The 16,407-nt window shown below is 45.0% G+C and overlaps 3 protein-coding genes across 4 annotated transcripts; all 3 read right to left on the bottom strand.

The window, feature by feature from the left end:
* Window positions 1-1,446: 1,446 nt before the first annotated feature.
* On the bottom strand, window positions 1,447-3,021 carry LOC120957093 (putative uncharacterized protein DDB_G0289963). The gene is made up of 2 exons (XM_040379091.2): window positions 1,939-3,021; window positions 1,447-1,834 (listed from the first exon to the last, which is right to left on the bottom strand). Exons 1-2 carry the CDS (start codon window positions 2,837-2,839, stop codon window positions 1,698-1,700), a joined length of 1,038 nt encoding a protein of 345 aa, XP_040235025.2. The 5' UTR covers window positions 2,840-3,021; the 3' UTR covers window positions 1,447-1,697.
* A 727-nt stretch (window positions 3,022-3,748) lies between these two features.
* On the bottom strand, window positions 3,749-10,124 carry LOC120957092 (zinc metalloprotease ZmpB-like). 2 transcript variants are annotated; one of them, XM_040379089.2, is made up of 4 exons: window positions 10,011-10,124; window positions 9,724-9,872; window positions 4,137-5,894; window positions 3,749-4,040 (listed from the first exon to the last, which is right to left on the bottom strand). In XM_040379089.2, the coding sequence occupies exons 3-4, from the start codon at window positions 5,890-5,892 to the stop codon at window positions 3,967-3,969; spliced, it is 1,830 nt and encodes a 609-aa protein (XP_040235023.2). In that variant the 5' UTR covers window positions 5,893-5,894; window positions 9,724-9,872; window positions 10,011-10,124; the 3' UTR covers window positions 3,749-3,966. The 2 variants fall into 2 exon arrangements, with proteins under 2 accessions (XP_040235023.2, XP_040235024.2); XM_040379090.2 differs by lacking the exon at window positions 9,724-9,872.
* Window positions 10,125-12,170: 2,046 nt separating this feature from the next.
* On the bottom strand, window positions 12,171-16,375 carry LOC120957912 (SWI/SNF-related matrix-associated actin-dependent regulator of chromatin subfamily A containing DEAD/H box 1 homolog). The gene is made up of 7 exons (XM_040380366.2): window positions 15,856-16,375; window positions 14,077-15,530; window positions 13,863-14,009; window positions 13,580-13,737; window positions 13,364-13,511; window positions 12,773-13,274; window positions 12,171-12,672 (listed from the first exon to the last, which is right to left on the bottom strand). Exons 1-7 carry the CDS (start codon window positions 15,917-15,919, stop codon window positions 12,539-12,541), a joined length of 2,607 nt encoding a protein of 868 aa, XP_040236300.2. The 5' UTR covers window positions 15,920-16,375; the 3' UTR covers window positions 12,171-12,538.
* Between the last annotated feature and the right edge of the window lie 32 nt (window positions 16,376-16,407).

Below are 16,407 nucleotides of genomic sequence, written 5' to 3'. Positions count from 1 at the left end.
TGAATAGTTGATGGAACTATTGAATACCGTTCTGCCTGATTATTTCAAGCAAATGTTGAATACAATTTCTGTCATTTTGACTGTTTAAATGAAATAAATGTTATTCCTACGAATGCATAATCACAGATACATCCATAATCAGATACAATACATGAACGAATGCATAATCACTCTTCTTCTTCTTTGGCTCAACAACCGTTGTCGGTCAAGGCCTGCCCGTACCACTTTTGGGCTTGGCTTTCAGTGACAAATTGATTTCTCCCCATAGCAGGATAGTCAGTCCTACGTATGGCTTCACGGTCTATTTAAGAATTGAACCCATGACGGGCATGTTGTTAAGTCGTACGAGTTGACGACTGTACTACGAGACCGGCATAATTACTCTAGTTTGAGATTATCATAAGCAGGACGGAAGGACTCTGTTGTAGTAATCTGAATATACCGCTTATGTAGTCTATAAAACCAATCGTACCAACTTGGCACAGAAACGCTCAAATTGACTCAAATTGAATGTGAAATCAACACACTTTTTTTTTAATATCACAAAACCAGAATTAACGAGAGAGTTTTGTTTGTTATAATTATCGTATAACACTTTCAAAAGGAATGCGCCTGACGGTATGCAATATGTTGTTTCCGTTGCACACTGATCTCTATCCATGTAATAGTCTGGTCATTTAATACCAGGATGTGATTTTTAATATTTCTTTATACGGCTGCCTTATTGTATCGTAATTGTAACAATATTTTAAAATATAAAAAATAAAAACAAAAAACAAACTTTCACATCTTTGATCTTATTACAATAGGTCATATTACTCTTTAACATTAATTCGTGTTTAAGTCCGAATAATTTATTTATTTTAATAATCACTGGAAAGGAAGACAAAGCTTTGACATTTTACTATTTTTAATGTACTATATCAAATGAATTGCATTTTAATGGATTTTTTAAATTGTTTTTTTTTTCTAATATTTCAAATTTTTCGATACATTTTAAATTTATTTTATAACAGAATCGTACACCTCGACCTATTAGGCATATTTTTACAAACAAGAACCACATACACATACCGATTTTTTTTACAAAAGCCTGCGACGTAGCTTGTAGTCGTGTGTCAAAATTAGTATTTTTTCGATGTATCTTTCAAGCCTTCTAAACTTTTTTGCCACCAATTTATCATTCTCGTGAATCATCCAAGCGAAACATTCGCGTAATTTGCGCGTGTACGTTCGAAAGCAATACCATTCCCGATCGCTCTAGAAATTAACAATTCATCAATATGAGGTGGCTCAAAAAAAAAACTAGAGCTATTTCCGACGTAGTACAGCAGAGCTATAACAGCAACTTCCTATGACTAATGCCTTTCTGGTGGGTTCATATAGGAAAACCGGTTCCTGACCGTGATATGTAAATATGACACATGGTCTTAAACGCCGGACATGTATTGTGCACTAGTTTTTTTTTTATTTATTCTCAAGATATTCACCATAGCTAACGCTTGATCGATGGTTGTGTAGTTTATTCTCATCGGTGGCGCTTAATCACAGTTGAACATGAATGTCGCATCCTAAACAATCCATTTGCTCTTCTTATCGTTACATACTATTTGGCTAAATTTCGGGTATTTCCCTGTCGGTGACTGATACGACGCGTGCTCTGTAAGGTCAGCATAGAAAGCCGCGGAGCGCACGTTTCAATGCCAAGAGCTGCGGTGAAATCCGTGACCTTGGAAGCTGTCGGAACCGTGGCTTTGATAGTGTCGTTGACGATCGTCACGATGCTGCCAGCTGGAGCGTTGCGGAAAACCCTGATGTTGCCATTGATCGTAGCCTAACGGAGATGAAAACAAAGCACAGACGAATTTCTTTAACCATGCTCCGTAACTGACCTCATCTAATCATAGGAAAAGTTGTAAACTCTTGGGTGTAACCTACCTGGGAATCGCTGCTGACCAATCCAAGGCAACTTTTCGAACAGCGTACGGAACTGATCCTCTGTAAGTGAAGGGCCGTTGGTCGTCTGCTCGTCGTTGGGATTCACTTTCAGCTGCACCTGATCATCATCTTCATTGCTTTCGACCGATTTCGAGTCGTATCGTTCCGGTAGCGTAGTGGGCAGTACCGTAGAGTACTTAGGTGGGCTAGGTTTCGGTTGCTGTGGGCGCTGCTGCTTGTCTCTTGCACTCGATCGCACTTCATTTGCCAGATCATGAATAAAGTCGTTCACATCCTGGGCAAGCTGATTCGAGTCCTCGTTGGATTCGGTTGTGGTTTGTTCTTCACTTTCAGGCACAACGATGGGATTGGTCGTCAACTGTTCCTCCGACGAATTATTTTCCACAGAATCTACAGTTGTTGAGGATGTAGGGGCTACCGTAGTTACCGGAGTTGTTGTATCCTTCGTTGTGGTGGACGTGGTAGTGATCGGTGTTGTTGACGGTAAATCTTTAGCACTTGTGGTGTTTTGTTCATCTTCGTGAGGGCTTTCTGTGATCGGGTCAAGCAGCTCATCCTGTGGATCTTCTGTAAATTGTTCCTCATCGGTATAATCTTCCGCATCAGATTGGGTCGGTTGTGGTTCTTCTGTTTGCTGCTCATTCTCTACCGGATCCACCGTTGCCTGCACCTCGGTCTGTTGATCATCTTCATACGCTTCCGTTTGCTCCTGTGCAGATGCCGTAGAAGGTGAATCTCGTGCGATCGGTTTCACTACCGCCTGCAGTTCTTCATCACCCAGCAGAAAGTCAATGCTTCGCTGCGGAGCGGATTGAATTCTTGGCACGAGAGCACAGCACAACACCAAAAACAACACCTCCACCGCACGAGTCATGATCATGCTTGCGAACCAGCTGCTAAGGAATGCCAAGTACACTTGCTCACTTGCTTTGCAATCAGAAGTCAACGCCTTCACAAAAACACCTTCTAAAGCTCACTATTTCCACAGCGCGTAACGAATCGTGCCACCACCGATCGGTGGAACCGTTCGACTAGATTTGATCGCAGGGACAGGAAATGCGGCCCGTTTTTATAGGCAATCGTTAATTTATTCTCTCTATCGCGCAAAATGCGCAACGAATGCTGACGATTACTCATTTACTAGTGCTCTAAGACTGGTGAAGATTTAGTGGGCAACGCTCGATTCAATATGATTACTGAAGCAGGCAGGTAAATAAGACAACCAGTAAAAAACAAATATACAGAATGGCAGGAGGTATAAACTATTCGATGAAATACATTCTAATAGTGCTCCTAATGAGCTTTACAATAATTGTCGTTAATTAGGAGTGCATCAAATAAGTCAAGAACAAGCGAATATGTATCAAAAACTACCAAGCTTTTACGTCAAATTAATAATAATGAGCTCTTTTTTATTATTTTGAAATTATACCTAAACTTGAATTGAAAAATTCGTAAAATACCACACACAACAAGTGATTTCAAAATTGAATTCCCATTAAAGTAGCTGAAAAAATTAACAATTATAGCTATTGCTGTAATTAACATTACTTACTCATTCAGAACATGTGAATCCCTTGGGATGCAAAGGAATAGTTCCGCTCGAAGCAGTTCCGAACACTAACCGCAACTCTCGACACTGAATATCAATTGTGATATTGTGCCCATTGATTGAGATTACGTTGCATTTCACGTACAGCAGCAATATTAGAGCTCCCCCCATTAACTACCATGTAATGACAACAGAAGCGACAATGCATCCAAGTCCAATAGCAATACCCGCAACGTGTTGTGTATGACGATTTCGAACAATACTTTATTCGGCCTGATGATGTCACCTTACTAAACTATTCCTTATCTCGTACGGGTTGATCTTACAGGCTAAAGACGTTAGATGGGCATGGGCATCACCCGGCCAGAGTCGGCATAATTGACTCCCCGTGCTTGTGTGACGCTTCCTTGAGCTGCATTATCTGCATTTAGTAGCGGTAGCCGCTAACGGCAACCTTACTCGCTGTCGGTACTTTGCTTTCGTTGCGCTTCCTGCAGCTTCAGACGCTTGCTGTATCCTTTAAGGTTCGCTGTTTGATAAAAAGGGGAAATAAATACAAAATCACCGTTAACATGAGCGTACATAAATTGTGCAACTTTACGGCACGGCGACGGGGTACACTTACGCGGAACTTGCTTCTTGGCCTTCTGCTTCGCCGGCGTCGGTACGGACTCTGGCTCGGTGGTGGTAACGGGGCTCACCGTAGTAGTATCCTGCTCCGTGACACTGCTCACTGTTGTACTGACACTGTCACTTTGATCCTGAGCGTCTTCTTGAACGGTATCCGAGCTTTCACTTGCACCCGGCTGAGAACTCCCTTCCGCGGCTTTTGCCTGCTGCTCCTCGACTTTCGCCGTCGTGGCCGGTTCGGGAAGCTCATCCGAAGCACCGGCAGAGCGTACCTCCGGCACAGCTTTGTCTTCCGCGGTTTCGGCGGGCTTATCCGTGTTCTCAGCAACGCTTGCAACGACCGTGGTAACGTCTTCGGACTTTACGCTTGGCATCACGATCACAACGGCTTCGGGTGTCGATTTGTTTTCTGCTTCCTTGCTAACCTCAGCGGCTTTAGGAGCTTCTGCCTTGGATTCCACTACCGCATCCACACTCTTCACTTCACTTAGGTTATCATTGCTCACTGCATCCTTCGTTTCGGGAACCGTTTCCAAAGCCTTTGTCTCGCTTTTCACTTCCTGCTCGGCGGCAACAGTAGTTGTAGTCGCAGCTTCGGTGCTTTTCTCTTCTGCCTCTGTCACTGCTGGCTCGTCCGCTGACACGGCTTCCTTCTGAGCGGCATTCTTGTCATCAAGCATTACCTCTTCCTGGATAACGGTGACGTGAATCTTAGCGATGGTAGCCGGTTCTGCCTCAACAGGTTGCGATACCTTCAGACCTTCGACGATTGGAGCAGCACGAACTTTGGTGGGCTTTACCTCATCTACGCCTTCCGTTTGGGGTACAGGCTCGTTAGCAGCTGATGCGGGCACAACTTCAGGTGCAGCAGCAACTGATTCCTGAGCTTTCTCTACCACTGTTTGCTTTTCTGTGGTAGGCTCGACGTCACTTTTTACGGCAACCTCATCGGCCATGACTTTTTCCTCGGTGACAGAACGAACTAGGGACGGTTCAGCAGCTACTTCAGCTTTCGATTCCTCGGTGAGCTTTTCCGACTTTTCCTTCGCTACTGATTTGACTTCCGATTCTACAGCCGCTGCTTTTGGCTCACTTTTTTCCTCTTTAGTTTCCTCCACTTTAACACTCTCGACAGATTTGCCGGCTGGTTCCTGCTCTTCGGCTTTAGCGGCAGTTTCATCGCTTACACTTTTCGCTGGCAGTTCCTCCACCGATTTAGGTTCCTCGGCTACAGTCTCCGGTACAGCAACTTTCGGTTCAGTAGCAACAACTGACTCGGAAACTACCAGTCGTAGCTCGTCATTGCTTGCCACAGTAGTGGATGCATCATCTTCCTTCGGAGCAACGGTAGCAGCAGCTTCTTCAACCTTTGCATCGGAGGATTCTGTCAATGGAGCAGATTTTGCTTCTGCCACCGGATCAGACGGCTTTACAGCTTCTTCCTTTACAGAAGCCAGTTCGCTCACCTTCTCTGATACAGTTTTCACTTCTTCCGGCTTACTCTCTACTGGTGTATCATCGACCTTTTCCGTTACTTCAACCTTCTTTTCATTGCTAAGATCTTTGGCCAACGCACCATCCGCGGGTGTACTTTGTTGCTCGGCAGGCTTTGCTTCGGTAGGCAGGTTGGAGGATTCCTGGGCCATCGCACTGTTCACAGGATACACGGTAAAAACTTCTTCCTTGGGCACGGGAAGGGCATAGCTCGTGGCAATGACCACGGCTGTGGCGATCAGCAGGCAAAGCTTCATGGCTGCAAAAGGGCAAATAATAAGGTAATTACGTGAGTAATGTGTTACAATAGATTTCATCGAACAATCAGAAGCAATTTGTCTTTGAATGCACATTTAACGTGTGCACCCTTATTAAACCCATTAGCAACCTTTTAATCGTCATAGTCTATCAACACGATCACGTGTGATGTTCGAAAACGAAACAACCGCGATTGGCAATATTTCACAAGATAAGCAAATTGAAAAGCCAGCTCGAGTTGTCGATCGAATGATCGAGTTAGTCGATTCATTTTAAGCGGAGCATCTCACTTGATATAGTAATCGACAGTGCTGAGACAGCTGTACATCTTGCATATGCAAATTGGATATGCTTCTCCGAAAACCGTAAAGCCACTGGTCACATTCTTCAGGTGTATTCGAAACCTGTTCGTGATTCGTACTCGCTACGGGGCAGCGTCCGTGATGATTAGTATTCACTGCTACGGTGCCTGTTTGCCTACCGTTCGAAGCTGTTCGATGTTACGAAGCGCAGCATCTCGACCCCAAAGCCAAGTTGTCTTCCACGCAAACCACTGGCTACGTAATTTCCCGTATCGCTTTGGCCTTGGCCCATAATTGATGACTTATTTTCATGCCATCACCTCGGTACATGTCGCATACCAGAGGGTAAGGAACTCTTTGGAAACAGGTTACCCCCAACAGCTGTTGGTCGCTTGTCGTACCGGACTACATTACATTGGGTGCCGTCGGAATCGAGCTGTTGAATGGGATTCATTAGGTGATGGGTTTGGGTGAGCTTTAAAACATACACAGCCCCATCACATTGCTTATTAGGATGACAGCATGCAGCAGTCGATTATGCACGCGGTCCGGCACATCGTGTGGCATAAGCGGCATATGAGAATTAACCCGAAATTAGACACTCCATTACGGTTGGCCGTTTGCGCGCTCCACCCATTGAAATTGTTTTTCGACGGTGGTGCAGTGAATGTGAATCTTCCTTTCTACCCCGTTGCTCGCGTTCCTAAGCGCAAGGGAGGTCCTCCCTCCCCACCACACACGTAACAGTGCATTGCCGGCAGAGAGAAGAAGCAAAACACTCGCTGAAAAAGTGTTGTTTTTTGCTCGTTTATTTTGTTTCACTCTATAAAACCGTATCTCACCGGTGCACCACACACACACAGACCTCTTCTGGGACCGTTACCGACGTCACACAGCTCGGGCGAGTGAGATGCCTGCCATTTACGGGGCAGCACGCTAATTACGTCGCGGTGCGCGCGTTGATCAATTTGTTATTCGCGGCCGTCGCGAGTTAAATGCCCAGAACGTGACGTGTAGCATGGGCCTGGGAACTGGCGCCCCGGGGGTGCTCGCAGTGCTGGGGGTACGATGATGGAGTGTTATGTTGTTTTGGTTTTTGCAGACTGTGGCGTACCACTCTCACCCACCCCTTGCTGTGTACCGTGCATTACGTTTGTGTGTGTGTGTGTGCGCGCACAAGAAGAACGCCCAAGATGGGCAATGTGCTGGTGCTGCTGCAATTGCAAAGCACCGAAATCGAAACGAGGTCGATGCCGAGATGCCGTTTACCGTGGCGTTTGCATTGGTGGAGCAAGTAATGAAATTTGTTTTCGTTGGCGCTGTAGTACCTGGCTAACGATCGCCCTAACATTCGTCGTTCAAAAGGGTCGGATGGTGACCTTAGATACAAAGGGTGATTAGATTAGTGCAACGAAACGGCACCGTACAATACCAAGCCCACGAACGATCTCACCATTTGGCGATCGGACAATGGGTGTCGGATGAACGGGGAAGGTTACGATAAGAAATTCCACCCAATCAGCCTAAAGAAAAGCACATACAGCCATGGAGGCAGGGCGATTGGGCACAGAAATGCAACTCAAATTCGAAGCCTCCGAAGCCCGAAACGCGACCAAAGTGTGGTTGGTTAGGCAGCGACCTTGTGAAGTTCACAATCGGAATTCATTAAAGTCCACTTGTATTCGATCGTTTGGCGTGTGAAATCCATCCCCATCCCCATTGAAGCCGGGAGGGAGAGACAGGAAACTAAATGCCACGCAGAAGCTTCTTGAACTCCGCTCATCTGCTACAAATCTGAAGCTAACCGAGCTAATCTTATCGGACGGCTTTAAAAACTGTTTTCTTCGAGCCGGTTCGTCGCTTACCGCGCGAGAAGATCACTTCGTGCTCACAGAGCGAGCCGGACGTTAGAAGATGCCCACTGACGACTCGTGCCAACTCGGCGTAGACTGTAATTAATGAACTTCCAACCATGATACTCCCTCCTCCCGGCTTGGTATGCTATGCTTGTTTTAACAGTCTCTCTCTCTATCTCACTCTCGGGGTAGCCTTCCCATGGGTAGCCGTGGAGGACTAATTAAGTATGCAGATTTTTTTTTTGATTTTGTTCTCTCCACATACTTTTCCACCCATTCTTTCGACCCACGGAACCGGACGCTAACATTTTGTTTCTAACGCTTTTTGTGCGTATGTACGGGCGTCAATGTTTTTTTTTTTTGTTTTTGTTTTTTTAATCGAGTTTGGGCAGGCACACCGGCACGCGAAATTATGTTTGAATAATAACAAGCGTAGGAAAAACACATCGCTGCTGCTGTCTGCTTCTTTACAACACCAGCCTGAAGTTCTGAAGAGGAATCAAGCACGAGCATATGCTACAGGGAGTGAGGAGAGAGGAATTTACGATCCTGCTTTTTATAGGTGCTGAATGAGAAAAGTGCCAAACAAATACATTTAAACATTATACGAGCTCAACGAACCAAAACATGGTAATATTTATCTTAAAAAGGTAATATCCTGTTCATGGTAGGTTGTTTTTAGATGATGATCATACGGGAAGGTTTGGGACTCCCATCCAATGACTGAACTTCATGAGCAAGACAAAATAAGAACAAAAATAAAAATAATAACCCTTATCCATCCATATTTACATCAATCTTCCTATCACACACATTAAATCCCGTATCTTCGTGAAAGGTATGAAGCAATGCGTCACTTGCAAAAACGAAACTACAAGCGATAAAAAAAATCACATGATAACCACTATCTGCACCACTTTCACTGGAAACTTCCTTGAAAGCATTCGCGATGTGATGCGGCCTTCTTCCTTCTTCCAAAACAGGTCATCAGGCCCCCCGCTCCCCGGTTACCATTCCTCACCCATCGGGAGCCAGCTCACGATCGATTTCCCTTTCGATGACCCACACTCGGCTCGACCATTAACGCGTGCACACACATGTTGATAATGTGAGTAGCATTTCATAATTTCTCCGAATCCGAACGGTGCGCGTTCGGCAAGACACGATTACGCAAGGCTCATCTCGCAGTAGCCACCATCGCCACCAAGCGACGAACCCTCCCACTTTCGAGCAGGTGTGTCCACCGTCCATCCAAACACTTTCGTTGTATTGATACTCCCTGACTAGGTTCCACACAAAAAAAAAACCTCTTAAAACCTTTGGCTGCTAGCGAAACAATTCCAGCGTTGTGCTGGAGAGAAGGAAGGGAACCAAACAAAAAAAAATGGATAGCACTAATCGCGGGCATATATCTTTTGATTGAGGTCAACAGAAAACAATCAAAACAGCCCCACACTGGGTGATTGACTACATAAATAAAAAAGCGCATTATAAGATTACGGTTGAAGGAACAAAACAGAACCTCGCAAGGTGATTAGTTCAAGTTTGCCGATCTGATCGGAATGGGTGTAACGTGGAAAGCCCTTCGTCGAGTTTCAGGGGCATTCCTGGGCGGGCGGGCAACACTCACATAGTCAAACCGAGCTTCACTAACTGGCTAATGTGTGCCTACCTGTGCGTTGCAAGATGCTAAGGGCGCAAGGTTGCGTATTGTTTTCTCGCTTGCCGTAGAGGAGCAGGTTTTTGCGTACGGATCACGATCACACTCCTCGATCAACTACTACTTCAGACCACAAACAGAGGGGGGGCTATCGGGGCACTCTATGGGTTTGTAGATGGAAAGGAAGAAAGAAAACAACTATTCAAACCAGTTTTCTAGCGAGCTACTACTACTACGTCGAACGTGCACCACTATTTTTACTGAATGATTTTCAAACGCACACGCACTCGGACACTAACCCTACTCTGCGCGTAGCAAACAAAAATACACACGTTCCCCCTGCGATGCAGCGCGCGCTGGATGGGCTCTCCAGCTGTTTATGCTACGGTCACTTTCGATGAACTAAACCTGGCACACATCTCGTGCTTAGCTTTATAGCTGCCCCGATCTGGCTCCCTTCTTCGCGCGCGGTCGCCTTGTGCCTGTGGCTGCGCTGGCACCGGTGGGGCGACGGTTGGCGATCGTATGCGGCCGCCACCACTCTTTGGCAGCAGGATTTTTGGCAAAGACATGGGAACGCGTGAGCTGAAGAAGAACTTCCAACATGTGCGCAAAAGGCACACGCCAATAATAACGCTCATCCCAAGCGGATGGGAACCCAACAGTAGTAGCAGAGGATTTTTTGGATCGAGAACAGAGATTGGCGATCGATTTAGCGTTGTGTAGATTTCAAAGCATTTTGTTGTGCCTTGATTATACGCGTTTTTTCATGCAAAATAAAATTAGCAGCATAATAAACCTGCCATCCACAGAGGCAGATTGTTTTATCAAAACGTAATTGTAATTTTTTGCAAGCATTTTAAGATCGCTAAATACTTCATCATTTTCAAGGCCGTTCAATGCAAAGCTACTCTTCATCGAGTGCGCCTCGCAAGCCCCGAGAGCATCCAATTAAAATACGCTCGACCGGCCATTTCGGGAGCCATTTGAACGATCGTCAAGATGCGAATTGGCACTTGAATCGTCCGAGGCGCAAAGGCAACTCGTGAGGCGTCTTTGTACATCTCCAAATCTTGGGTCAATGACACCTTCTCCAACGCATAGACACAGCGCGATCGAACCATTCTGGCAATGGAGATACTCCACCTATAAACGAACCAGAAGAGGACGATCGTAGGGAATGATGATCATGGCGGTGGAAGATCGGAGAGGTCACCAGCACCAGCAAAAGGCAACTGGTTGATCTTGAACTTGTTTTGTGGGCTCTCTTGAAGAAATTGGACAGCGCCGAAACGGAAGTTGACAAGATACACATAATAATGGGTCCGTCCGTTTTTCATCGCTTAGAAGCCGGAGAAGATAGAGAACAAAGCGGCGGCGTCACTGCGATGGCGCAATTGCAAAACAGCACACAACAGCGCTTCGCATCTTCGTTTCCTATGGGGCGAAGGCTTTTTCCACGCGCTCGCCGTGGAGGTTGAACCACTTCCTGCGATTTGCGAGGTTAGATCGCGTGAGATCAATCTGAGCTTGCCTGTTGTAAAAGGATAGCCAAACGGCTGGATCGTTTGGATTTGTTGGATGTTCTGGGAACGGTTGTATGTGCTTTTTTCTTTCTTTTTTTGGTTTTTATTGCGCCGATTGTGCAAGGAAGACGAGATAATATATACAGCACGATGCTATAACACGATTTCGGTGTTTGCGGGGTAAAAGGAAAGCGAAAACCGAAAAATCGTAAACATTTCCCATTAATAACTGCCCGGGAGTTTTGTGTTCTGCTTCGCTTTTCTTCCGTCAGTTTTGCGGTTGGTTCTTTTCATCCCAAGATGGTAGATGATTTTGGTGAGAGATGGTAGGTTTATAAAATAAATAATAAAAAAATAAATTAAGTTTCCCAAGCATATCTCGTAAGTAAATAAATGCAGGTCGAGAATAATGTTTGCACCATCTATTTAAAACCTTTATTCCCTCGTCCACCAGCAGCCGACCAGTTATGCTACACATAACGCGTCCAATAAATCTTCTAGCTAAAGTACTTTATTATAATTAATTACAAGACCTAGATAAGAATATATTTCCGCATTGCTTTTGAAGGTCGTTACTATCATTCATTCTAGACTAAAAACTCCAAATCAACAACTTAAAGCGCCTATGAAAGACTAACGAAGCAGGTCGAAATATTATGATCCGCCCATCTCATTTCCCTCATCAGTCGAACCAATTAAGCCACCGCAAGGTTATACACTTTGACTGGCATTTGCATTGCCAGCCTATTCAAATAGCATTACCAGTAGGTATGTCTTACCTTGAAATCGAATGATATGTTTACTCACCTCGTAAATAAGATCCGTGGCCCATTTTGTTTCTCAACTCTCGTCGCAACAGCATCAATCAGCCCCGCACCAAACACTGGCCACTGGTCAAAAGGTACACATTGCAATAAAAAAACGTAGAAAGTCATTTCGCCTTTTTCATTTTCTTAACAAATAGTGGACAAATATATTTGCTTCCATTAATCAACTACACATTATGTCTCTGCTTCACAGGGCTCCATCTGCCGTAGCTCGTATAAATATAATAATAATAATAAAAAAATGTGCAATCTTCAGAAATTAAGTCCATCTAGAACTACCAGCTAGAGCTTCTCACAATAATCTAGCCAAGCAACACGATTTGCTCTCATTCTAAGAGAGATACGTTTAACAATCAGCCCTAGTAGCCGCATGTCGTTCTTGTTTCCCCTTCGCACAGCTCCGGGGGATTTCAGGTAACGCTAACGTAAAACCGATGCCAAGTAAGTATATTTCTTCCGGTTAGCTGCTGGCAATTAAAACTCTTCCTGCATCGGCTTCTTCATGGGAGACTCGTTCTTCAGTATTGTTTCGGCCTTCTTTTCGTCCAAACCGAGCGCCATCGTCAACAAGCCAACCATGCATTTGTGATCATCCATTGGGTTTTTGCCTTTATAAGCGAGATCGAAGCGTCAGAAGAGGAAACGTTGATTAAATGAGGAAATATATTGCAAACACCTTCCACCCTGCCCTTGGTAGGCCCCACTTACCGTCCTGCTCCGTGACATCCTTCTCCAGCTGCAGCTTCTGCTGTGCAATCATTAGCATGCCTTCCTCGATCGTTCCTTCCGATATCAGCTTATAAATCGTAACGGGTTTCTTTTGACCCATTCGATGGGCCCGATCCTCTGCCTGCTTGTCGTTGTACGGGTTGAAGTCAATGTCATGGATGATTACGGTGTCCGCTGCGGTCAAATTAATGCCTAATCCGCCCGCCTTGGTGGACAGCAGAAATATGAAAAGATCTGGATCTTGCGTGTACTGATCGATCAGCTCCTGCCGCTCAGTTACGGCGGTCGAACCGTCTAGCCTCAGGAAACCATGTTTACGAATTTTTAGGTATCGTTCCATAATATCCAGCATCATGGTAAACTGGCTAAAGATCAGTACGCGATGCCCTTCTTCCTTCATCTTCGGCAGCAACTCATCCAACTGTCGGAATTTACCCGAAGAAGTGATCAACTTTTCTGGCAGCTGCAAATCGTACAATGTCTAAAAGGGGCAAAAATGAGTTTTAATTGTATGTTTGTATAGAAAATTGTTTTCCGATAAGTAAGGCACTGGAATGCTTCGCAACTCACCGTATATTTATCTCTCATTTCGTACAGCTTAAAGTCGGACAGGTACGCAATGTCATAGAAAATATCATCCTCTTTGGTGCCTTTATAATCTGGATCAGTTGCCAATTTTCTTGCAATATTGCGTACATCGTCATCAGAATAGTAGTATCTGCGCGTAAAAAGAATCGATGGTGAACATAGCTTTTAAATTTCAAAATACCTCTTTTCAACACTTACCTCAACAGCAGAGGATGGTTGGCAAGCTTCCTTAAATCCATCATGATGGACATTCCGCTAATTTCGGTATAATCCTTCACTTTTCCTGTTGCATTCTGGTATTCGTTGACGATTTCATTATATTTTTCTTGCTGTGAATCGATCATCGAGGTTTTCAGCTGTAATGTTTATACAATTTATGCACAATTAATCACAAGAAAATGAACACAACATCGATGATCGAAAGACAGAAGTAAAAGAAAGGACATAATAGAAGTAAATCTTATTCAAAACAACCACTTACAACAACTTCCTTTTTGGGAGGCAAGAACGCGAGCACATCCTTTTTGAGACGGCGAAGAACAAACGGTTTCATAATTAACTTTGCCCGATCAATTTGATTTTTCTCAAACGAGGACAGTTCCTCCTCCCCTTCTCCTTTGTTTGTTTTCTGAAAGGGGTAAAAATTTGCTCTTAACATAATTTCCAAATAAAAACATATTTTCCTTCACCCGTACCACTTTGCCCTGGAATAGTGTTTTGATATCCTCCACCTTGCTGCCAATTAGCTTGGGCATCACGAAACATAGCAGCGACATCAGCTCGAGCAAGTTGTTCTGCAGCGGAGTGCCCGTCAACAAAATGCGATACTTTGCATTGATACGTATCAGGTTCTGGTATCGCTGGGAGTGAACGTTCTTCAGCATGTGTGCTTCGTCGAACACCACATAGTCGAACTGCGTTACGCGCCACATTTTTTTCTCCTCGCCAGAGGCACCCATCATGTGATACGTGGTTAGCACGACGTCTACCTCGTTGATACCATTCTTGGCCCAATCCACTCGTATCATGCGTCGCTCGGCTTGGCTTCCATAGTACTTCAGTATCACTAGCTCGGGACACCACTTGACCAGCTCCTGCTCCCAGTTGTCCATCGTGGAAGATGGTACCACTACCAGGTTCGGTCGTTCCTGGTGATTGTTTTCCTTCAACCAGGCGAGGAACGCAATGATCTGGATCGTCTTTCCGAGACCCATCTCGTCCGCCAGGATGGCGTTCATTTTGTGCCGGTACATGATCGTGAGCCAGTTCAAGCCAACCAGTTGATACTCGGCTAACTTGAATCCATCCGCTATGTTTCCCGGCTGCTCCACCAACGTGCCGCTGCCGGACGCTATTGCCTCTTCAAGCTTTTTGGTGATTTTTTTACATTTGCTCATCATTGCCGCTATGTTTTTACGTCGCGTCAAATACTCCTGTGTGTAGTTCAATATATCCGTTTGAAGCGATCGGTGAGATTTCAGCTTGTCCACCAAATTCGACCAATCCTTGAAAGGACGCTGTTCTAGCAACAGTTCGATCTTTTTCATTGACAATGTTTTCACACAAATCATCTCGTTCAGCCCGGCAGTGTTAAGGAATTCGAGTACATTTTTGCGCTCATTTGACAGCTTCCCATGGCTGTAGCTTCCTCCGTGACCATCACTGTCTTCATCGCTGTCGAACACCTGCTCGGCAGGACGGTCCGAGTCTACGTCGCTTTCGTCATCGCTCCTGTTCGGTTCCTGCACACGTCTCTTCTTCGCTTGTTGCTGATTTTTTTCCTTCCCATTAGTCGCCGTTTCGGCGGTCGCCGGCTTTACGGGCGATGGGCTCACGATGATTTTTCGTTTGACGGCAGTCTTTTTCAGTTCTTCTATCGCTTTGTCAACATCCCACTCATTGGATACCAACGAGGATTGTAGCAGCATTGCATCGACATCCATGCAGGCCTGCCTTACCTTTTGAAGTCGCAGCTCCTTTTCCTTAATCGTAAGTGCTGCTGGTGACTTGGTAGCACCATTCTCTTTTACAGCACCAACAACCGGGATCGGTACTGGTTTAATGGGGGTAGTTGATGCATCACTCTCGCTATCACTATCTCCCATCATCTGAATGCGCTTTCTTCCCGGGATGAGGGAAAGCTTTCCATCTGTAATGAATAAAGCCATATTGTGAGCCATATTTATTCGTAGCAAATATGTAAATAATTTGTAAAACAGTGCTAATTTTGGGTCGGGTATGGCCGGGTAAGTGACAGCAAAACATTCGACTAAAACTGCTTTCATTTATCAAAACAAACAGAAACATTTTTGTGCTGCGGAGCTAATACATCGGCATAATACATCCAAAATAGGAGCCGGCTGATTAAACTTCCATGACGCTCTCGGCTTGCATACTAAGGTGTGTATCCTTCGCCAAAGCATAAACAGATCGTTTGTTTGACTGCATCAATTATCTGACCATCCCCTGCTTACCTCCAGCTTCATTCCCATCGGCATTCCCGTTCTGTGCAGGCTTTCTGAATCCGCGCAGCGACATGATCTCGGTTGCCGTGGAGATGAACCTGCCTAGAAGCACCCCTTGATTGCAGATGGTAAAAGCTTCCGTTTGTAGATCTCGTGTCGAAAGCACCTTTCTGGATCCCGCCAAACGCGTCTTCTTCCGTACGCACAATAAACACACGCACACACAGGCACAATACACGTAATTTTCAAACCACGAACCCACTAACACAACAAAAACCTAACAAGAGGAGACTACAAATGTCTCAAGCACAGAAAGCCAAAACTTTACAACGATTGCAGTCGTTCTTGCCGGCAACATGCACACATAAAACTTATCTAATCATTCACAATGTCGTTCTGTACACTTGTGGAACATGAATTTTCTCGAAAAACATTCGATTTTCTTCTCCCTTCGACACAGCACAGTGGAGCACGATCTTGTTTCACAGCTTCATTTAACTTTTTTTTCTTTTTATTTCGCAAAGCCGACGCTTTTTGACAGCTGATCATGTTTAGTGGTGT

The sequence above is a fragment of the Anopheles coluzzii genome, chromosome 3 (assembly GCF_943734685.1).
Source record: "Anopheles coluzzii chromosome 3, AcolN3, whole genome shotgun sequence".
Lineage (NCBI taxonomy): Eukaryota > Metazoa > Arthropoda > Insecta > Diptera > Culicidae > Anopheles > Anopheles coluzzii.
This window is presented reverse-complemented; position numbering and strand designations above follow the sequence as displayed.

Coding starts and splice junctions, on each gene's coding strand:
- LOC120957912 (XM_040380366.2), bottom strand. CDS start 15,919: ATGTCGCTGCGCGGATTCAGAAAGCCTGCACAGAACGGGAATGCCGAT. Junction 13,512..13,579: donor AACCATCCTCTGCTGTTGAG/GTAAGTGTTGAA, acceptor TTTTACGCGCAG/ATACTACTATTCTGATGACG. Junction 12,673..12,772: donor GGATGTCACGGAGCAGGACG/GTAAGTGGGGCC, acceptor TCGCTTATAAAG/GCAAAAACCCAATGGATGAT.
- LOC120957092 (XM_040379089.2), bottom strand. CDS start 5,892: ATGAAGCTTTGCCTGCTGATCGCCACAGCCGTGGTCATTGCCACGAGC. Junction 4,041..4,136: donor GGCCAAGAAGCAAGTTCCGC/GTAAGTGTACCC, acceptor TTTATCAAACAG/CGAACCTTAAAGGATACAGC.
- LOC120957093 (XM_040379091.2), bottom strand. CDS start 2,839: ATGATCATGACTCGTGCGGTGGAGGTGTTGTTTTTGGTGTTGTGCTGT. Junction 1,835..1,938: donor TGGTCAGCAGCGATTCCCAG/GTAGGTTACACC, acceptor CATCTCCGTTAG/GCTACGATCAATGGCAACAT.